We start from the raw sequence: 22,778 nt of genomic DNA, 5'->3' as shown, positions 1-22,778 counted from the left end.
TGCTATCCTAAAAATATATTTTGGTTAAACTAAACATTAAAACTTAAAAATATGATTTTTTTTTATTTCAACAAAATTATTCAAATCAATTTTCCACTCCTGTTATATATATATATATATATATATATATATATATATATATATATATATATATATATATATATTAATTTACATGTATTTTATAAAGAATTTGTTTTTCAAGTTAACATATTGAATCAAATAGAAATATGATGATCTGGTTTCTGGTCTAAACACAAACAATGGAATGAAGAGTTTTATTATGTGAGTTGCATTGCAGCTTTCTGTTGTGTGTAATTCTTTGTTTTCGTTTTCTTTCTTAAACTCCATTTTCTTATTTTGTAGCTGTGAAATGATTATTTGATATATTTAAATTTTTTATATTCATTTGATATTTTTTTTTTTTGAAAAATTATAAAATTTTATATTTTTTGGACCATTTTATTCTTGTATTATGTGTCAAATGAATATAAAAATGTGTCATGGTATCATTACTTTTTGTAGCTCTAAGTATTTTGATGCATTGATTGTGTTATAGTAGAGGATATGTGTCATGAGAGTGTAGAACTTTATGATAAGATTCAAAATGTAACGAGAGATAACGTTTATAAGGTTGAGATCAGCACACATTTTATTATCTCACCCAAACCATGTTGTCACTGTGTGAAGCAGAGAGAAAGATCTGGTCACCACTCACATTTTGTCTTCATTTCTTGCATCACATCAAGGACCATCACAAATTTGGACCAACATTTTTTCTATTCACTAATTCAAAATGGCACAAGCTTCATTTGATTTGCCTTTTATGGTGTTGGGTAACAAAAATATAAAATTTTATATTTAAAAAAAAAATAAAAAAAGATAATATCAAATTAATATAAGAAGGTTAGGTGTGTTAAAATATCTTTTTTCTTTATGATATTTTGACACTTGAGTACTTTTTTTAGTTTTCACTTTTCACTGTCTATCTATAGTGATATCATAATTCATAATTATTCTTTGAATAATCGTATATATTTATTTAATTAGTATTAAGGTAAAATAGTTTAAAAGTGTAAAATTTTGTATTTTTTCAAGAATAAAAAATAAAAAAAGGTAGTGTGAAATGAATGGAAAAAATTTACGTAAGTGAAACCATCAATTTTCTTACCCTTTACTGTTACAACGTGGGTCTCTATCGCAACAACGACAAAGACCACGAAATTCATCGAGTGTTGTACTGCACAACACAAGCTCATGTTTGCTTATCCTTAATGCAATTATCATCATCAATGATTCAATGGCCATGGTTGAAGCCACTTTCTTAGTGCACAACAGCTTCCTCTTATCTTTCTTTCTCTATCTCTGTGCACCCTTTTGCATGCCAAGCTCTTCTTCTTCACTCACTTCAAACATTTTCACCACACAAACATGAAAATATCACTCTTTCACACTTAAGTGGCTTCTACTCTTACTGTGTTCTAATATGGGTCTGCTTAGACCCCCATTTCTTTCTGTACTCTGTTGCCTTTTACCATTGCTGTGTTCCATTACCAAATGTGGTGCCTCTGATGTTTATGTGAAGTTCTTGAAGGTCCCTCACGCATTCTCTCACTCTAAGTCAGCAACATTTGCTTTCCGAGTTCTTAACTCTTCTAGTAGGGGCCATTGCTCAAACTGCACCCTCATATGCAAGGTTTGTGTGTGTTAATTTGGCAAGTCGTTTACTTCTAAGAGCAGCTTAATTTAACCAGCAACTCGATCATTTTGTTGTTGTGAAATGTTGATTATATTATTTACTGTAGTTCTTCATTAACGTGGGCATGTTTATATACAAGACAGAGATTGATAAAGAAATTAAATCACCAAATTTATCAATTTTCTGATTCCAGAGCTTTCTTTTCTGGGGGATGACATGTGAAACATAGTACAGCTTACGTGTGCATTAAATTTCTTAAATCCTTTTAAGGAGCAATTATTGCATGATCTTCAACTGACACATCACATGTCTATGGTTTTGACCAATCTACACATGTAGGTGTAGCACAGTTTTAGTAACTATTTGAAACGTGAATTTTGGACGGGAACAAAAACATGTGAGGTACCATATCGTACAATAATTTTAAGGTTAAAGGGGTTAGATTCACTTGACAGATTATATCATGTTGTAAACTACTCTGTTGTGTTTGTAAGTAGCACTAGAACTAAAATGCTGGTTCATGGTGTTAATTTTGTTTTATATTCCTTTTGGGTTTTGTATTTTTTGGATGGGGAGGGGGTGTTAGAAGCTATTCTGATTGTTCTGAAATACCATGTTGCAGCTGGATGATGAGATCGCATCAGTATGTAAACGTGGAAAAGCTTCATACAGAAGTTTGAGGGATGGAAATCATACTTTTGAAGTCTGCACCAAACATGAAGGACTTGGCTGTGCCACCTATAACTGGATTGTTGGTTAAGAAACCATACTTAATTCCTTATCCTTGTTATTAGTTAACAATCACTTCTGGGATTTGACCCCTTTTAATTTCTGATTATGTGTGGTTAATGAAAGAACCTAACTCCAGAGTATTTTGACTAAATAAGGTAGCATAAAATAGGAGATCATTAATGTTTCAAGCTTACCAGTTTATGCCACAAATGTTACTAGCAAAATTTTCTTTTGTCACAAAACTAGCTTATATGGTAAGGTTTACACCCATTTATATATTATAAATTGACTTATCTAAGACGGGACTTTCAACACACCTCTCTCATGCTGAGGTATTTTGATACCAGGTTAGAAAGTGTACTTTAAACCTAACTCAACCCCACAAAACCAGCTTATATGGTTAGGTTTTTACCCACCTATATATTATAAATTGGCCTTATCTCTAGAAACCAGCTTATATGGTTAGGTTTTTACCCACCTATATATTATAAATTGGCCTTATCTCTAGTCGATATGGAACTTCCAACCTAGGATAGCAATGCATCTCATTATCTCAATACTTACCTACCTTTTGCTTGCATCATTGTAACATGGAAAAACAAGTTTCCAGAATCATCGAAAGGAGGGAAAGAAGAAATATTGCTTGAACTTTCTACCTGACTAATTAACATAAATCTGTTTTTCATTGAACAAAATAGGTATTTTTTGCCTATCTGCGGTGTAATTTTGTCATAGATTTGGTGTAGTCTTGTCTTTCCATGTTTTTCTTTACTTTTTTTTTTTCTTTTTAATAAAATCTTCATGTAATAGCAATGATATATAACATGAGCTTATTTGGAAATATCATTTTAATATTTCACTGCATTATTTTCTTTCAGATACAACTCCCCCAACAGCGTATGTTACTGCCTCAACATCGTTTACAAGTTCCTTAAATGTGTCCGTAAACATATCTTTCACAGAACCCTGTATAGGTGGAGGAGGTTTTGGATGCAAGTCAGTAAATGCATGCAATGTAAGTGGGTGGCTAACCAAGGTTGCTTATATTTCTGAAGTTGTCTTTTTTGCCATGTATCTGTAGCAGATCACTTCTCTGTAACTTGTTTCCAATGAATGCCATATTTTTCCAAGAAATTAATGTCAAAAAAAAAAATATGGCATTTTTCTACCTGTTTAATCAATGAGAATTTCTTCCAAGCTTTCTCTGTTGTGGCTATGGAAAATGCAAAATCCATATTAAGGGGGTGAGGTGTCTTGAAAAAATTAATGCTATGTTAATATAATACTGCCTCAGTCTTTAACATACTGCTTTGTTATTTCTCTACAGCTTCTTGTCTATGGTGCTGGCCAGGTCATACCATCTTCCTTTAGAGTTTTACAGCCAAATCTCACATATTCTCTTCTCGTTAGTCTGTCATCTACAGTTCAATATGGCCGAGCAATCGTTGTAATGGATAGGAACTTCTGCACTGATCTTGCTGGCAACAGCTTTATGAGAATGCCAAATTCTAGTGTTTATATACATTTGGGTAAGTGAATCTTTTATTATGTCATAGCAGGGTCAATTCAAGGTCCAAACAGGCAAAACCGTTGCTTTAAGCCTCCAAGAAAAGAAGGTCTTAAAAAAAGTTTTTAATACTAATTGCTTTAGGCCTAAAAAAAACTTTTTTAGGACTAATTGCTTCAGACCTCCATGAAAAAAGACTTCAAAAAAATCTTCATTCTTAAAGGACTTCTTAAACCCTTGAATCGTCCCTTTGGCATACCATAGTATTATTCTCAGCATTGCGTGATTTGTCATTTGTTTGATTACTTTTATGGATAAAAGTTCATGTGTTTTGGTTCTTGTGGCCTCAAAGATGCTGTACTGTCTTTTTCTAAAGGTGCTTGAATTTTAATCCAATAGAACTGAACACTATGTTATCGTGTATCAGTAATATTGTAGAGGCTAGGAGCTTATGCATTCTAAATATAAGTAAACAACACTATAGAACAAATTTGGTTAGTTTTTAATGTTCAGAACTTGATTTCCTCTATGGCAACCATGATACAGACAGGAGAAAAGTTTATGTCAATATCAGGACTCGTGTACCAGAAGAACTGCTTCAACTTAACAGTGAAACGAGAACAGTACAGGCAACTAATGACTTTGACAGGCTAAAGATATATTTGTACTTCTCAGCTCCAGTTCTGAATTCATCTACAGAAATTTTGAATTCTATCAACATTAGTCAGGGTTCACTTCTTCTAAATAATTCAAAAAGCCTTGGAGATAGAAGATTTGGATTCATGGTCAGTTGATTTATTCGTTGATATGATAAGTTTTAAGTGTGTATATCATATGCTTATTCTAAGTGCTTCTCCTCTGCTTACACTTTCTTTTGGCCAACTCTTATTTCAGATTGCTAATATATCCTCTACTTCTATAATATCAATTAACTTCAATTCAGAGTCTATAATAACCAGACAAGGGACTCAAGTTTCTCCAACTGCTCCAGTTACTTTCCTTTATGGTACATTCTATCCACCAACCACTAAGATAAAACATATATTGTTCTTACACACCTTTGTCTTGAGAATCTTGAGATTCCTATGCTCTTTGCTAACATAGCCATGTATGGAATTCAGATACTACGAGGCCTGCTGTGATGTTGAGTACATATAGCATGAGGACAAGAGAGCACAATCTCCAAATATTAGTTAAATTTGTGAAGCCTGTTTTTGGCTTCAACTCCTCTTGCATAACAATTTCAGGGGGTTTACTAAAAAGGTAAGTATTTTGTGGATGGTCATTTTCTTAAGAGATTTAGAATTGGTCCATGTTTCAAAATTTGATACATTTTGATATCCAAACTTAAATAAATTGATATGATCCTTTTTAAAGATTAATCTTTTTGGGTTTATTAAAAGATGTTTCAAGCTAATATTTGAGTTAGAACTTGTCAAATAGACGTAAACAACTCAAACGTCATCCAGTGTTTGACACATTAAATTTTTTTAATAAAGTTGAATTACAAGAATGATATTTATTCATTTTAAAAATTTAAAAACTAAAATGTATCAAAGTTTGAAACAGAGACAAATTATAATTTTACTTTAAAATTTAAGGACTAAAAACATATTTAACGTATTATACACTAGTAAAATTCAATGCATGCTTGTAAATATATCTCTCTCTCCACAATCATTATGTGAAACTCAAATGTCTATTGACAGACATCTTTTCTCTTGAAACTTTTTTTCTGTCTAGTTTCCATGAAATAAGACGCGACATGTACATGGTTGAGTTACTAGCAGATGATGGTTTAGTCTTTGTTAGTGTGCATGAGAATGTAACAAGAGATGTTGCTGGGAACAGAAATCTAGCTTCCAATTTTCTACAAGTGAGGCGCTGTAAGATTCTTAGTTTGCTTATTCATATTTTTTTTTTGGTGATAGTGTTGCTATTAGAGCTGATATTTATATTTTTTTCAATCTTGTGAGCATTTCTATTCGTGTATATCACAATATTGTTTTTTTATTTGCACCTGTTTCATCAAGTTGTTAAAATATTTATGGTTTTGCAATCATGCAGACTCTATGCCTCTCATTTCCTCAGTGGTTTCAGCATTTGCAACTGCTTCATTTGTGCTGACATCAATTGCTGCGGGTTTTCTTACTATCTCAACTGCAAGCCTTCAATCTGTTGGTACATTTACAAGATCATCGTCTTTCTTGGTCTTCGATCCAGCAAGGAATCTTCTTGTGAGACACTTAACTTGAATCCTGCTGACACGTTACAACAGTTTATATCTTGTTATTTAAATGGAGAGTCAGTGACATAGAATACTTTGGAAGAGAAAGTGTCATATATCAAGCTTGACAAATTATCAAATGGAGCATGATCGAGTTTATAAACAAGGAAAAGTAAAAGCAAAACAATGGATGAAGATAAATTTTCTCTATTTCAATGCTCAGTTGCTCACTCACTAATTGCACTCACTTTCTTCCATGTCAAGTTGTCACAAAGAAAATATAGATCCTAGATTTTGCATTCAAGGGTAGAGAGTAGAAACCATTGTTTCTTCTCTACCAACATGAAATTATTTTCTTTTAGCATCTTGAACTTTCAGTTTTCTTTCAACTTTGAAAAGTTTCTGTAAATTACAGGAATTTCTTATATTTTTATAGTGATTATGGAGAGAAAACCACATTGATAGGCTGACTTGATCAATCATGCAGAGAATTTTGGGCCATATTCAGGTGTTTGCACTATCTAGATGGTTAGCAGTTAAGTTGCCAGTCGAGTTTTATGAATTTGCCAGACATTTGCAATGGACCATACCCTATTTTACTGTTCCATGGGAAAATGAACCCATGAACCTATTCAAGGTAAGCTCTAATCCCTTTGGAACCTCTAAGGTCATCAACAATGCTCCAGCAACAATCCCAAACAAGTTAGTTAAGAGTTTGAATTTGGCTGCTTCAGTGTATGGATCACCACTTACTTCTTCAGAGTACCAGCAATATTTTGAGGTTAGAATAAGTTCAGATGTATATCAATAGTGCAGAGAAATTGAATTTCTTATCTATGTTAATGAAAAATTGTCGGTTCTTAATTCATGGTGCAAACTTGCAGAGTGAAAATATGAAACCAGAAGCTGAATATATTTTGGATTCACAACATTCCTCTGGGTAAGTTATATGTTTCAATACATTACAATATCTTAGGAAATTAGTTGTTTCATTTCTATACAGAAAAGGTCATCATTAGCATACAAAGGATACTAGCAAAACACTCAACTCATTTTTTGTTAGCTCAAACTAATATTATTTTGTAAAAAAATTTATCAATCTATTTATTTCAAGCATTTCGGTTAGGATATACCACCAATACTTTACTACAATGTTAACTGGAAAGTGCCAACTTAGTATATTGCATTCTAGATGTCAACACATGATATACCCAATTTCAACCAGATGTCAGACAAGGTTTGCAAATGAAGCACTTCTTCAAAAATGGACTAAGAGGATACTTAATTAGTGTAAATTAGACCTATCAAAAATTAAAAAATACAATGAAATGAAAATTTGAGGAAAAAAAAATGGTGCATTCAGTATCTCTTTATTCATTCGATGTTAGATGTCCCACATTGTCTATCTCAAGTTTCCTAGTGTGACTATATTTGTTAGAGAACTTGTCTTAATGGTCATTAGTTTTAAGATCAAATCTCACATATTGCAAGTCAAATTTCAGAAAATAAACAGTGAACGTATTGCTTTGAATCGGTTTGAACTTGATACATTTTTTTGTTCTGCATCTATAACAATAAGAAAGGGCATTCCATGAGATAAATCAAGAAGCATACTCTGTTTTCAGATTATAATTTATTTATTTGTCAAGTAGAAGTGCTTCAACAATATATTCTTACTTATTATAATCGATTATAAGATTTGTTTCTTTTTTTTGTCTAATAGATGGACAGAATTTTATAGAAGCATGTTTTGGTTAGCTGTGATCTGTGGTGGTTTAATGGTTCTGCATGCTTTTCTCCTCATTGTCCTGAAATTTGGGAAGAGAAATTCTGAGAAGCATACAATACATGGAGCACTCACATTCCCAAGATTTGAGATATTTCTTATATTTCTTGCACTTCCGAATATTTGCAAGTCCTCTGCTGTCCTAATTCAAGGTAAGGTAACCATAATCATGATGTTATTATTTGTCACCTAACCATTTTCTGTGATCAATAAGTAAAGCAAAAAATAGAGCAATGACAGATAAAAGATATTAGACGTATAAAATGCATACTAGTTGATTCAAACCATCAGTGAGGTCAGTCACATTATAGAGTGCTTTATGAAGAATGAATTGCTGGTTTTTCTAATTGGTGGTGAAATGTGTGAAGCAAATTTGGGAAAATTACAGGATTCTTGACAAAAAAACACAGTATGTTTGTTGTCTTCGATATGCAAAGGAAGATTCCTTTCTTTGTTTTGACAAAACCTAAACTGATAACTGAAGAGTTTATGTTCCTGTTTTCCTTACCTCTCAGGAGGTGAACACAGATATTCCAATCATTATCTCATCTGGTATAAATTATAGCTCTAGGCAAATGTATTCATTTGATTTATTGAAAGTTATGAGAAGGATAATAGAAAATATAGAAATAGATAACAGGAATGAGATCCCTTCACCTATATGATTTCAATCTTCATTGCAAAGCCATTTATTCAGAAGTCCAAAACTTCTCTTACACAATCACTAGGTTTAATTTTTCTCTTTTGCATTATGGCTATAGGTGGATCTCCTTCTGGAATTGCTGTTGGAACTATACTGTTCGTTTTTGTGTGCATTGTGCTTCTGGCTTTGTTCTTGTTCCTCTCCATTGGAATCACATTTGGAAAGTTGCTTCAATATAAGGAAGTCCATCAAGAAGGTTTGACATTTCACTGGTACCAAGAGCTTGTGAGAGTAACTCTGGGGCCAGGTAAAAGAGGCCAATGGACATGGAAAGAACAACCAAGATCTGTTTATCTAACCATCTTTGGCCCACTGTTTGAAGACTTGAGAGGCCCTCCAAAGTACATGCTTTCACAGATATCCGGTGGCACTGGCAACCCTCCAAGTCAAAGAGACCGCATCATTGCCTCTGATGATGAAACAGAAGACGCAGAAGCACCTTGCATCCAAAAGCTGTTTGGGATTCTTAGGATATACTACGTGTTTCTTGAATCCATAAGGCGTGTTTCACTGGGAATTTTGGCAGGTCACTTTGTTCCAACTCAGTCTTCTAAGACCCCTGTGATTATTATGTTGTCTATGACTTCTTTTCAGCTGTCCTTCATGTTGCTAAAGAAACCGTTTATAAAGAAAAGGGTTCAGCTAGTGGAGATTATCTCACTCACCTGTGAAGTTGCTTTATTTGGTACTTGTTTTGTCCTTCTGAAGAAGGAATTTTCTGTGAGAGCTGAGACTAAGACTGGGATTTTCATGCTAGTGCTGTTCCTAGTGGAGTATTGTGCACAGATCATCAATGAATGGTATGCTTTATATGTGCAAACAAAGATGCTGGACCCTGAGGAAAAATCACCCTTGGTAGGTTTAAAAAATGCCTTGATTGGGTTTCTTTTGTATTTCATCCCTCAAAAGTGCATCAAAGACTTGGTAAACAGGTTACCACAAAATGGTACTGGGAATAATGAAGAATCTAGAGACACTGCTTCAGGTGGTGACAGGTCAAGATTCTCAAGTAGTAGAAGCTCGGGTACACCTGATGGAGCATGGTTGAAACAGATAAGGGAATTTGCAAAGTCTAGCTTTGGTAGGGAAAGAAGTGTAAATGATCCTTCGACTAGTGGCACTACTGCATGGAGTGGGTTATGGGGAAACAAAAGGAGTGGGAGCTCATCTTCTGAGTTCAAGTCAAAATCAAGTTCATTGTACAAAGATTTGGAAGCCATTTTTTCTTCCAAATAATACAGAAAATAGTTAGATTCGTATCTGATTTTGGAACAATTTGTATCTTACTGTAATAAATCTACATGGATTTGCCTCCCGTTCCTGTCAACTAGTTTATCATGTAAGATGGTGCACAATTCTATGTGTTAATCGTTTTTTAGCATATCATGAAGGTTGTTTTTGGCATATAACAACAAAGAGAAAAGAAAGAGATAAGTCAAAGCAACAAAGAGAGTAAAAAAATTCATATTTACTAAATAGAAGAATGGAGATGAATAAATTCTTACCTTAAAAATCGAAACCTTTATTCTCCTTGTACTGTTATCATCCTTTATTCTTATGATGTTATTATATTCTCCTCCACTATAGATCAATTGCCACCAAGAAACCCATATTACCAATTTGCCAAGTTGAACTGAACCCTAATTTTGCAAACGTCAATTCTTACTACTCAGCTTTTAATCTTCTTTTTTCAGCTAAATTACAGTTTCAAGTTTTGTTCTGCTCCCAAACCCCGTGCCATCAAGCAGCAGCAAAATTCAACACCTGTGCTCTGTTTTCGGCTTAGTTCTCTTTCCTTCCAACACCTGTCCAAAGCCAAAGCTTCAAGCTTTTTCTCTATTCTGCTCCTCTTCGACTACCATACCATATAAACATACAGAAAAAGAAATGGGGTCTTTGTGGAGTTCACCGATAAGGAAAGAACAGATGGAAGCAGCGTTGAATAAGGCTAAGGGGATAGTATCCTCTTCCCCTGTTGTTGTCTTCAGGTTTTTTTTTTTCCTTTTCTTTTCAATCTAACTTACCTGTTCTTTTATATTTTGCAAGTAACTCGTTTAATCTAATGATTTGTTCAAAATGTATTCAGATTATAGAATTTGTGTTTAGGTCTGACTCAACTCTAAAAGTAATTCCAATACAAAAACCTTAAATAAATTTAATTCTTCTAACAATCACCGTACAATTTGAGATCTCCAGTACCTGTTGAGTGAGAGATTGAAAGTTCCTTAAAAAATGTTTACCCTTCAACAAATTAGTTTTTGGTTGTGAGCTTAGGAATAGTTAGGTGCAGAGTACAATGAAATAGCTTTAATTTTTCTCTTTTTCATATCAGTAATTCCATCGTGTAATCTGTGTGTGGTGGCAGCAAGACTTACTGTGGTTACTGCAAACGGGTCAAAGATCTCTTCCAACAGCTTGGAGCATCCTACAAGGTTGTTGAATTGGACACAGAAAGTAAGAGTGCTATGAATACTCTCTCGAGTGATTTCATGTTTGGTCTATTATATCTATTTTCTTTTCTTGTTAGATCAATTTCGTTTTCATGTTTGTTGTCTTTACTGATTCTTTGCTTTAGGAGTCTATTTTCAAGTTAAAGTGAGTTACCTGCATTTAGAGTGTATATAAAAGCTTTTAGGCGAGACACTATTTACCGGTTGAAGTTGAAAGTTAGGCAAATGACATCTAATAGGTCTCACTTCTTTATTCAATGAACTTTCATGATGATATTCTAGGAAGACATATTCTCAGTGAGATCTCAATCCAATATCATTCAATCTAAAACTTTTTCCAATGGGTTTGAGTCTTTTTAAAATAGTCAAGTTTATGAGTTTTCATTGTTCGACTTTTTCATGTTTATCTAATATTATTCAACTTTTTCAGGTTTACTTTCTCATGTCCATAGAATCCTGATACCATGTTAGAATCCTGGTTGTGATACTATGTTAGAATCCTGGTTTCTGGTCCTGATACATGTTAGAATCCTGGTTCGATTATGATACCATTTTCTCATATTTATACTGTTTCTTATATAATGTTTCATGTAATCGAAGGAGATGGAGATGATATTCATTCAGCTTTAATCGAGTGGACAGGACTTAGGACTGTGCCTAACGTGTTTATTGGAGGAAAGCACATTGGTGGTTGTGATAGTAAGGCCCTGCACATGAGTTTCTTTTGAGAAGAACGTGCCAATGTTTTTGTTGCTTCTTTTTTTTCCTTATTTGCATCTAAAGTTTGATGTTGTATCTTGCAGATGTTTTGGAGAAACACAAAACAGAACAACTGGTTCCTCTTCTGAATGATGCTGGGGCGATTGCCAATAACTCTGCTCAACTGTGAACAACTATGTTTAGTAACAAAGTATTTTCTAACCTAAGATAAAATAAGGAGAGTATATGCTAAAATTTCTAGCATTACTTCGTATGAATAGCATGCTCAACAAGTATAAGTGATGATGGCTCAAATTATGTTAAGTAAGACCATCATGAATGTATCATCAAAGTTGAAACATCATTACGTGTGATTTCTCTAAGTGATTAGGTTGTCCGCTGGAGAGGTTTCTTGTTAATGAATTTGTTGGTATTGTCCTAAACTATTAAAATAATCTTAGAGTTTTAAGCCACCCAAATTCACACATAGTGATGTATGGTAAAAATATAAAACGTAGAACAAAATATAATGTAAACCTTACAAATATTGACGATTTTTATTCTTGGAATAAATGTTTCACATATCATTGAATGTCTTCTTCGGTTCCATCTGCGGGTACAATTTGACTTATAACTCCTAATCTGGTTGCAAAACAAACATATAAATGGAGACCCTAATAATATACATTAGTGATGAGAAATAAATTCATACTCAGAGATATTATTCCATATTATAATCAATGCCACTGGTTTATAATGAATACATAAAATTAGTTTTAGATAAAGCATACAAAGTCTTTTCAAGCAACACCACTAACTCAATTAGTATTCTTTATATGTTATAAATCTACATAAAACAATTATAATATCACATTTTATCTAAAACTTTAAAGTAATGAGTTTGGTAGTCTTATTATTATATGTTGCTTACTTTCTACTCAATAAGAAACACAAACTAACTTGGATTCCTGACAATTTCTCTTTCAAATGTGAGTCCATTTTCATTGGCACACGTCCTTTTACTTGTATCTTTGTTTTTCTTAATGGACATACTTGTCTAAAACATCTATTAGAGGATTTTCAATATTGGAAATCCACAAACTTAGGATTCTTCAAAATACATCTTTACTTTTATGGATAACATCACAATAATGAAAGATTTACAATAAAGATCTCTCTCAATCTAAGTCATATAAAAGAAGAATTACAACTTCAACACTTAAAGGTTTTACTATTTGCCAATTTCATTTTAATATTTGTGAATTTGGCACTCTTGTCAAAATTAAAGTCAAATCTATCATTTAAGGGCATGTGAGAAAGTGATAATTAATGATCCATGTGTATATTGTTAGATCAAAATTTAATAGATTTATGTATGACTTTGATTTTATGGTTAAAAACAAGAGGAATCATAATCCTTTACAAGTATCAAATTATGATAGATACAAGTGTTCAATTTAGTTCAAGTGATATAAGTTATGTAGCTAACTTATGTAAATGTTATTTGTTGTGTGTTTCATCTTAAAGACGTAAAACTAACAAAAGCTTTGATTATTTCATAGTACACGTCAAACTAACAAAAGTTGATTTTATACTTGCAGAGAATGTATCTTTCTTCAATCTTTCAAGAGGATCTCACAATGTTTTGATGACATTAAGATCTCTTGAAGATCATGTTGTAAGTTACTCCACATAAACTTTTTTTTTGGCAAAAGGTTGGATGTTAATGTTGCTAAGTTAGCTAGTTGTACCTAACCATGTACTTCACTCAAAAGGTGGAATGAAACTACCTACCTAGTTTTTGTACATCAAAGCATGCTCGAATGCAAGATGAAACAATAGCATAATTAAATACTCAAAATGACTAGGAAGGTTTTGCAACAAGTCTTTCCATCTCAAATGCTATATAATAAGGTCTTTATGAAGAAGGTTGAAAAACTCTTGAAATAAGAATGTGCATAAATTCTTGTTTTCTTAATCAATAATTGGTTTTGTAGTTATGAGAAAGAATGTCATGTTCACAGTTCTACAAAAGAGTATGCTTTATCCTGTATCCGTCGAAAGAATGAATCCTCTTTCTAGTGAGTGATCATGTTATATGTTATGTTACTTTCTTTGTAAAGGTTAAAAGTTTTATTTAGAAGTAGTTGTAATTCAAATGGATAATGGTATTTTGACAACTCTTTTTTAACAACTTTTTTATAAGAGGACACGTGTCATCATTTTATTGGTCTGTTTAAATTTATGTTTAAAAAGTATCTAAAACGGACCAATCATAGACTGCCAACGTATGCGTTGTCAAAAAGTTGTGAAAAAAAAGTTGTTAAAGAGACTTTTTCCAATTCAAATAATATTCAACATTTTGTCATGATTAATTTTGTTTCAATTAATATCCAATGATTTAATTAAAACTTATTAATTCCAAAAAATACTCAGAAGTGGTTGGATTTTAAATAGTAATTAAGTATAATCAAGATTGGTTGTGTACCTAAATAACACTCAAGCTGTTTTAGCCATGAGTGAATAAGGTTCAAACAATACTCTCTTATATCTTTGTAATGTTAGTTTGTTTAATAAAACTTGATCTCAATAATTTGACACTGTTTAAGTTACCAAACAAACTAGTATGAAAATAACTTATGTATATCTCTCTTAAATCTTATATTTTCATTTATATTTTATTAATGTAACATGGGAAGAAGAATGTTGTGAAAAAAAGTATTAATATAATTTTTTTAGGACAATAAAAAAATAATTTTAATGCAAACACTTTAATTTTATTAATTTTATTAATTTTATTTGAACTCAATAGTAATTAAACATTGTTATCTATATTATTATAAAAGAAACTTAACATTGATTAACAATTAACATTATAAGGAAACTATTACACATTTTAAATTTATAAAGTAATAAATAAAGATATAAAAAACTATCAAGATTAAAGTGATTTTATAAAAGTGTTATTATTGTAATAAAAAAAGGTCGATGTTTATTATTTAACGAAATACAGGTGGAAACCGTGATATATATATATATATATATAGATAGGTTAAATATGTTTTTAGTCCGTATATTTTGGGGCGATTTTGGTTTTAGTCCCTTTTTCAAACTAAGGTACAATTTAGTTTTTTAATTTTAGAAAACTCTGGTTTTAGTCTTTTTTATCAAATTTTTTTAACTTTATTTGCTGTTTTATTTAGATTGTTTATATTGTTTAGCACATTTTTACTTCAATGTTAACTTAGAAACGTGCTTAAAACAACAAATAAAGTTAAAAAAATTTGGTAAAAAGGACTAAATTGTACCTTAGTTTAAAAGAGGAACTAAAACCAAAATCGCCCGGACTAAAAACATATTTAACCCTATATATATATATATATATATATATATATATATATATATATATATATATATATATATATATATATATATATATATCCAGCATCACCTTGTGCTACTGCTTCTGTCCCTGAATCGTCTGAATCCGAAACCCTTGTACCGACCACTGAATTGGATTTTGGGAAAATGTCCCTTCCAATTGCTGTGCTGACATTGAAGCCTAACCTAACTGCTGCAGGCACCCTTCAGTGAGGCACCTCCTCCACGAGCAAACCCTCCTGTCATCATCTCTGTGCAAGCCACCTCTGAACGCATGCACTAACCTCAATTCAGAATGAAGCTCGATGTGGATGTGTTAAGATATCTATCCAAAGATGATTTTAGGGTTCTCACCTCTGTTGAATTGGGCATGAGGAATGTGCGTTTCTCTCTCTTCACCTCTTACACCATTTCAATGCTTTTAGTTCCAATTTAATTATCATTTGTTTGGAATATTTGTGCTCAAATTAACGAAATTCTCCCTTGGCTGCAGCATGAAATCGTGCCCACAGAACTCATAGACCGAATTGCACGGCTCAAGTACCTCTCAATATTCTTCTGCATTCACTCCCTTTACGATCTTTTGTTTTCATTTTTGTTACCAAGTTTGATGTTAATGTTTGTAGGCATGGAGGCACATACAAGGTTTTGAAGAATCTGCTCAAGCACAAGTTGTTGCATCATGACTCTTCTAAATGTTTGTTCCTTCTAATCTCTATTATTATTTGCCTTAAAAAAGAACATTCTGATCATATTAGTCTAGGTATATTGAATTTCTTTTGAGTGGCTGTAACAGCAGAAAATTTATTGTTTATAATAGCTAATGATTGTGAATAACAGTATTAAGTTCATACTGGGTCACAATTGGTAAATAAATACATACAAATAACAGTATGAAGTCCATACAAAAACAATTGGTAAATATCCAATTCTGCAGCATACTAACTGGAAATAAGAAACATCATTCCATTCCTCCATCTGGGTCATGATTCATATTCCACAAACCTTTGGTAAGAATTTGTAAGAATTTAGAGAGAAGACAAACACATTAACAGAGGAAGCGAATATTCAGAACTAGGAACTAACCTGCAAATTCATCTCCTTTCTCTTTATCCTTCATAGTCCTTCAAATATTGATTTCGTTTGTGGATTTGTGTACTTTTGAACACTACTACCAGAATGACTCGTGTCCAATAGTTGTTATTAACTTTGGCTTCATTGTTTTATTTTGCATGCTACATGTTACATTGACCTTCTAATTTGTGAGCATAATTGATTTTAGATGATGGATTCCGCCTTACCTATCTTGGCTATGATTTTCTTGCCATTAAAACTATGGTGAACAAAGGAGTGTTTGTTGCTGTTGGTCGCCAGATTGGTGTTGGAAAGGAATCTGGTATTTTAGTTAATATTCTTCTAATTTTGTGCTCTTCATTCAATCACATTTCATTCATTTTTGCTAATTACGGGCATTTGTGCTCTGCTAGATATATTTGAGGTTGCCCGTGAAGATGGAACTGTTTTGGCCATGAAGTTGCATAGACTTGGTAGAGTCTCTTTTAGAGCTGTCAAATCTAAGCGTGACTACTTGAGACATCGAAGTAGTTATAATTGGCTCTATTTGTCTCGCCTTGCTGCCCTTAAAGAATTTGCTTTCATGAAGGTTTTACCTTCCTCCCTATGTCTATCTAGTTGCAGTATACTTGAATTATTTTATTTTTTGTTTGATTCTCTAGTTACTTACACATGGTTTGCTTGAGCAGGCTTTAGAAACTCATGGCTTTCCTGTTCCAAATGCTGTAGAACACAACAGACATTGTGTAGTCATGTCACTTGTTCAGGGTTATCCTCTGTAGGTTTTCTTCATTACTTGTGCCACTTCTAAAGTTTTTTTCTTTTGTTTGTTTTTATTTAGCTGGTTTTCTTGTTTCTAGTCTTTCTTTCACCCTTTTTGCTGGTTTTTGGTTGACAGTTGCTTGCTTTGTGTATTTGGTTTTTCAAATGCAGTGTACAAGTGAAGCAATTACAGAATCCAGAGACAGTTTTTGAGACAATTATTGGTCTAGTTGTTCGGTTGGCTGAACATGGCCTTATTCATTGTGATTTCAATGAATTCAATATCATGGTATGCTTTGACTTGTCTGCATAAGGACCAAAAAGGATTCTCAATTTTATTTCATTAAATGTAAGACGGTTGGTTTTCAAATCTAGTTTACATTTGGAGTTCCATTTGTTGTAGATTGATGATGATGAAAAAATTACCATGATTGACTTTCCACAAATGGTATCCGTGTCACACCGTAATGCACAGATGTAAGTGTCTCCTTGTATGTCTTTCTCATAATTTTCTTTTGACTTGTTATAACAGTTCCTAGCTATCTTGTCACTTTGCTAACTTTTGTTTTGTTATTTGGTAATGTAGTTTACAAAATTTAGGGGTCATTTCGGATTCTACTCACACTTAATAAGAATTTAATGGGCTAATATACAGTGTTCAAATAAAACATTTGTTTCTATAGTTCAACATGCTTCGTCCTTGTGAAAAACTTTTTTTTTTTTTTGTAATTTATTGATGTATTAAATCATTTATGCAAATGCATGTCTTCAAATCTAAAGTATTTTTTCAACAGGTTAAACCTTATTAATATGATTTTTAGATTTCTTTTTTCATGTTTTGCAATTTATGAATTAGCATATGGTAATAGAACTTTTCTAACTTCTAATTTTTTTTTTTTTGGTATAATCTTATAGATTTATCTTAGATTTTTGCTATATTGTGAAAATAAAATTTTGAAAATTTTCAATTAGTAAAAAAATGCTTACATTGTAAGAGTGTCATATTAAGGGAAAAACAAGTATATTTTATTCTTGCTTAACTATATATTATTTATCCTTGTTTCAGGTACTTTGACCGTGATGTTGAATGCATCTTTAAGTTTTTCAGGAAAAGGTAGGTGGTTATTTTGGAATAATGTATTTCTCAACAATAGAGTCACTTTTGCATATTATTTTTAATATTTTGGTGTCTTTATAATTTAAAATTGTTATAATAAGTATTAAATCTAATTAGGAAGTAGTTGTATTGGAAACCACTACCTGCTGTACCTATGGGTTATACCTAGTTTTGTACCCAGGTTTCTAGTTCAGACTTCTGATATTTGATCTTGCTTCTTCTCATTGTATCATAATTCTATCATTATAGATATGAGATCATAAGATGGGTGTTTTCAAGCCCTAAACTGGTGTTAGAAGAAAATAGAAATGTAGAAATGATATTCTCATATCAATTGCCCAAACTGCAGACTTAACTTCAGTTAAGTAGCAAGTAATTACGGATGTCTGTCATTACAAGTTAGCATAACTTGTTAGAAAGTGCATTTAGTACAAATTATCAAGGACATGGTCAGAGGATTTGGGCTCTTGATTCTTACACTATGTTTGGAAGGGATGAAAGTTTGAGAAAATAAATAAAGAGGAAAAAACACAAACTGTGATGCTTTTTCCTGTTTGGTTGGAGAGAAAGTGAAAGGAAAATGAGAAGAGCTGATTTCTAAAAATAAAAATTTGAACTTATCTTTCTTTCTGCTATCCATCAAATTTATATTTCAAAACTTTCTCTCTTCCCTCTCTTTCTTCACAACCAAACACCGGATGGTTTCTATCCTTTTGTCTTTCATTCTCTCATCCTTTCATCAAATAAAGATATTCCTCTAAGGTCATGTCCTTCATGTTTGAATTTGTTTTGCGTTTATGCTCTTGGATTTTCTGTCTAACTTACGTCTATATATAACCTATATCCAACCTGTAGTTTTTACTATGAACTATAGTGTTGTGAAAATATATTATGTGATTCCTTTTTCCTGTATTTTTTAATATAACTTATTTGAATATTTTTCATTTGTTTTATGGTATCTTATACATATTTCGTTTACATGTCCTGTTTTACTGCATGACTGATAGATCTTTGGTTTCTAAACTTGCTGAAAGGTTTTTATATCTAGTATTTGGTTGATAAATCAGTTATCTTCATATTGTTCCCTATTCTTTGTTTCAGGTTCAATCTTTCTTTTGAAGAAAGCTTAGATGATATTGCTGGTTCAGATGAGGGGACAGATGAGGTTGGAAAACCCTGTTTTTCTGCAATAGAAAGAAGTGCTGGTTTTCTAGATAGGGAACTTGCTGCCAGTGGCTTTACTAGAAAGGACGAAGAAGATATTCAAAGGGTATAGTGGTTTTCTAGTTCTTTGTGAGATGGGGAAGAAGATGGAGATTACTTTTCGAAAGGCAACATAACTTTGCATTTTATATTTTTCACCTATTTTGGCTTAGCTGCTAACAACCTGTGTCTGATCAAACACGATTTCGTTGTCGTACATGGGGATTAAAATTGCCTATTTTTGTTTATAGTGCGTAGATTGGTAAGATTTCATTTTTGTATTTGGTTCAGCCTCAAAGGTATTCAAATCTCTATATGTGCAGTTCATTGAAGTCGAGGCAGAGAGTGATGCAAATTCAGATTCTGAAGAGGTTGATGTAGTGGAAGATCTGAATGGAACAGACAGTATTGACTGTGATTCTTCAGGCTTGTTGGAACAGGTAATGTCATAAGAGGGATACAATCCATGTAAAAATGTGCTGTTGGATGTACATGTAAAGAGGGATAAAACAATGGCTAGCACAAGCTGACAAAACAAATAACTTACTTGTAGGGGAGATTTATGGTGAGAAACTGAGCTATGAATTGAGGGGAATCGAGAAAGTTGTATCCCAATAAAGAATGGACTTAATACAAAGAACACTATAAGTAACAACATAGCAACTAAGAGCTGAGATGTTTTCTTGATAATGAGCAAATAGATAGCTGATAACTCATTGCAATTAAAAACCATAATATAGCTATAGAGATGAAGACGAACATATATAATTTATGCTGATGGAAGATTCTGGATATTTGTTTAGCAAATTCGTGCTCAAGAACTTACTAACAATGTCAAAGTTTCTTTCTGTGCTTGAGATGCTTGAGCTTGAAAATTTTCATTGTTCGAAATATTAAATATAGTATCTTCTGTGATATAGTAAGTGAACTGTGATATGTAAATTTGAATATCCAAAATTTGGTTTGGTTTTAGTTTGTCCATTGACTAGCGGGCATACATACTCCGCCATGGTTTTTTCAGCTTAGTTCATTAGTTGTGCGAGTTAAACTATGCATGCTGATTGAAGAATTGTTTTTGTTTTAACCAGAACGAGGGATACGAGAGTCATGGGAGAGAGGAGAGTTGTGAAGCACGTGAAAGCAGTGGATCTGAAAAGGAAGATGCAAGTGATAATGTAAGCAATGCTTTATTCTCTTTATTCGGTGGTTATCTCAATGCTATGTTTGTACTGATTTCTTTTCCTCTTCATAATATTCAATTCAAAGAATTTCTAGTTTTAAACGTTGATCCCTGATGAATATTTTGGGAAATAGCGTGGATTATGCATATCCTCTTCTAGACTTCTAGTGCATTTCTTCTCTTCTCTTGATGTTACTTGTGTGGTATTCTGAATCTGGATTTTTCTCAACCATAGGCTCATTTTATTATTGTAAATTTGCTAGTGACGTAATGTTGAACATTATTTCCTTGTATTGTCTCCCTCCTTGTTTTATATTATTCTAGTTTATATAGAAAGCTTGCTATTCCGCCTTCGCATGAAAGCTCAATGATGGTAATTTTGATTCACAGGAGGAAACCAATGAAGAAGCAATGGAAAATGAAGCTGAACTTGTTAAGAGCTTGAATAAGCAAAGACGACGCGCCATAGCATCAGCTCGCAAGGGGCAGAAGACTGCTGGAGCCAGAAATTCCTATAAAGATAAAGGTGGTAGGTCATCTCACAATTCTAAAATCCAGAAACAGTTTAGCAGCTGGTGACATATGGTTGACCTTATGGGGTGAACTTAAAGAAGGAAATCATAGTTTCAATGGTAGACGACCTTTGTCTGTTCAAGCTTCCAACATATATAAAAGTTCTCAGACATTGGAAAGCAACTGGGTTATGGTCGACCCCTCCTCTGGAGGTTATTCATATTATCTGTTATATTTATTTCGAATTAAAATTTTGCCATTCTCTATTGGAAAATTTTGTCACATTAGCTTTCCCAATTCAATAGTCCACAAAAATATCAAACATTTAAGATCAGTGACTTAGCTTCCCCCACCTCAAACGGTACTCATGAGCTCTTCTACACTTCACTTCTCTACAACTTTCACCCATAGAAAGACCTAATTACATACCACAAAAGATCAAATCAATGATCTGGGACATGGTTTGACTCACCAACACGTAGAGATTCCATCCTAACAGAAAGGAACCACATGCATTTTAGAAAGAGCCCAGAAAATATAAAACACAGATTTGATTCTAGAAAAACGGGTAGCAAAGGTGCTGTTTTTGTTTTTAGAAAAAGAAAAAGGGTTTTCACAATATTCACGGTTAGACAAATGTAATAGAATTTTTTTTTTCCTCATTTTAAAATAGGTTTAATAATTTAGAACATTATGTAGGATTTTTTAAATTAGGTCTTTGTTTTTTAAAATGTTTTAATTAAGTATCTGAATATGAAAAATTGGATCAATTAAGAGTTTGTGAGTTTGTTGTTAAAGTGGGTGGATGTTATTAAAATTGAGTGTGACAAGGTGATTTGACTGACATGACATTGTATAATAGTGTATGGTGAGCTGAATTGGATTTTTTTGATTTTAAAAATAAATTTGACTGAAATTAAATAATACAAAATGTAACGTTTAAATAAAACATTATTTAACAATTGAAAACGTGCGTGTTTTAATTGACCGAGGAACCTTGTAGAAGAGAGGGGATATTTGAAAAATTAAAAGGAATTTCAATAAAACTCTAAATTGGAAGTCTAGAATCCAAAATGAAACGTGTGCCTGAGGAGAAGGACGACTTCCTACCACTATTTTGCCTCAAAACACGAGGTGCAGGCACCCCATTACCCTGATTATTCTAGAAGCAGAAGCTATGGACTGAGTAAGTATAGGCACATTAAGGAGTTCAGTCCAATCATCGTTTGTTAAGGTAGGGCCAGATTTGGTGGATCGTTTGGGTGCACTGGATGTAGCTTTAAGGCCATTAAAATTAGGATCACTGCGAAATTTTCCACCATAATCACTACCTTTCAAGGGTTTCTTCTTCAATTATCCTTCAGAGACACACCAATCCCTGATTTAGGGGGAGCATCAATGTTCGGTTCCTTGGATCGAAAATCCTCGTTCTTGTCAAGCGATTCAGCCGCTTGTTGATCGAGCTGAATCGTCCATTACAAAATTAACAAATGGATATATTTCACGATAATAAAGAGAACTAAAATAATCATAATCGCACTATACATTAAAATTAACGTCAGTGTGTACATGTGGCTACTGAAAATGACTCAAATTAAATAATACAAGTCAGTCAAGTCACTTTGTCACGCACCTCTGTGCAAAGTGACTTGACTGACATACACATTGTGGATATATATATATATATATATATATATATATATATATATATATATATATATATATATATATATATATATATATATATA

At 32.6% G+C, this 22,778-nt stretch overlaps 3 protein-coding genes across 3 annotated transcripts; all 3 read left to right on the top strand.

Annotated features, from left to right (window-relative positions):
- Positions 1 to 1,242: 1,242 nt before the first annotated feature.
- Positions 1,243 to 10,019, top strand: LOC106762080. The gene is made up of 13 exons (XM_022780545.1): positions 1,243 to 1,693; positions 2,319 to 2,451; positions 3,307 to 3,443; positions 3,756 to 3,957; positions 4,482 to 4,720; positions 4,830 to 4,941; positions 5,057 to 5,198; positions 5,679 to 5,821; positions 6,003 to 6,172; positions 6,650 to 6,943; positions 7,047 to 7,102; positions 7,886 to 8,100; positions 8,677 to 10,019. Exons 1-13 carry the CDS (start codon positions 1,484 to 1,486, stop codon positions 9,885 to 9,887), a joined length of 3,264 nt encoding a protein of 1,087 aa, XP_022636266.1. The 5' UTR covers positions 1,243 to 1,483; the 3' UTR covers positions 9,888 to 10,019.
- Positions 10,020 to 10,373: 354 nt separating this feature from the next.
- Positions 10,374 to 12,243, top strand: LOC106762081 (glutaredoxin). Its single transcript, XM_014645789.2, has 4 exons — positions 10,374 to 10,639; positions 11,017 to 11,105; positions 11,702 to 11,800; positions 11,905 to 12,243. The coding sequence occupies exons 1-4, from the start codon at positions 10,539 to 10,541 to the stop codon at positions 11,988 to 11,990; spliced, it is 375 nt and encodes a 124-aa protein (XP_014501275.1). The 5' UTR covers positions 10,374 to 10,538; the 3' UTR covers positions 11,991 to 12,243.
- A 3,000-nt stretch (positions 12,244 to 15,243) lies between these two features.
- LOC106759782 (serine/threonine-protein kinase rio2-like) lies at positions 15,244 to 21,364 on the top strand. Its single transcript, XM_014643120.1, has 13 exons — positions 15,244 to 15,560; positions 15,675 to 15,721; positions 15,808 to 15,878; positions 16,464 to 16,577; positions 16,669 to 16,844; positions 16,945 to 17,033; positions 17,189 to 17,306; positions 17,421 to 17,494; positions 18,084 to 18,131; positions 19,236 to 19,404; positions 19,661 to 19,777; positions 20,426 to 20,512; positions 20,908 to 21,364. The coding sequence occupies exons 1-13, from the start codon at positions 15,477 to 15,479 to the stop codon at positions 21,094 to 21,096; spliced, it is 1,383 nt and encodes a 460-aa protein (XP_014498606.1). The 5' UTR covers positions 15,244 to 15,476; the 3' UTR covers positions 21,097 to 21,364.
- Positions 21,365 to 22,778: the final 1,414 nt, after the last annotated feature.

The sequence above is a fragment of the Vigna radiata genome, chromosome 5 (genome assembly GCF_000741045.1).
Source record: "Vigna radiata var. radiata cultivar VC1973A chromosome 5, Vradiata_ver6, whole genome shotgun sequence".
Lineage (NCBI taxonomy): Eukaryota > Viridiplantae > Streptophyta > Magnoliopsida > Fabales > Fabaceae > Vigna > Vigna radiata.
The sequence above is the reverse complement of the archived record's forward strand: the minus strand, read 5'-3'. Positions and strand labels throughout refer to the sequence as shown.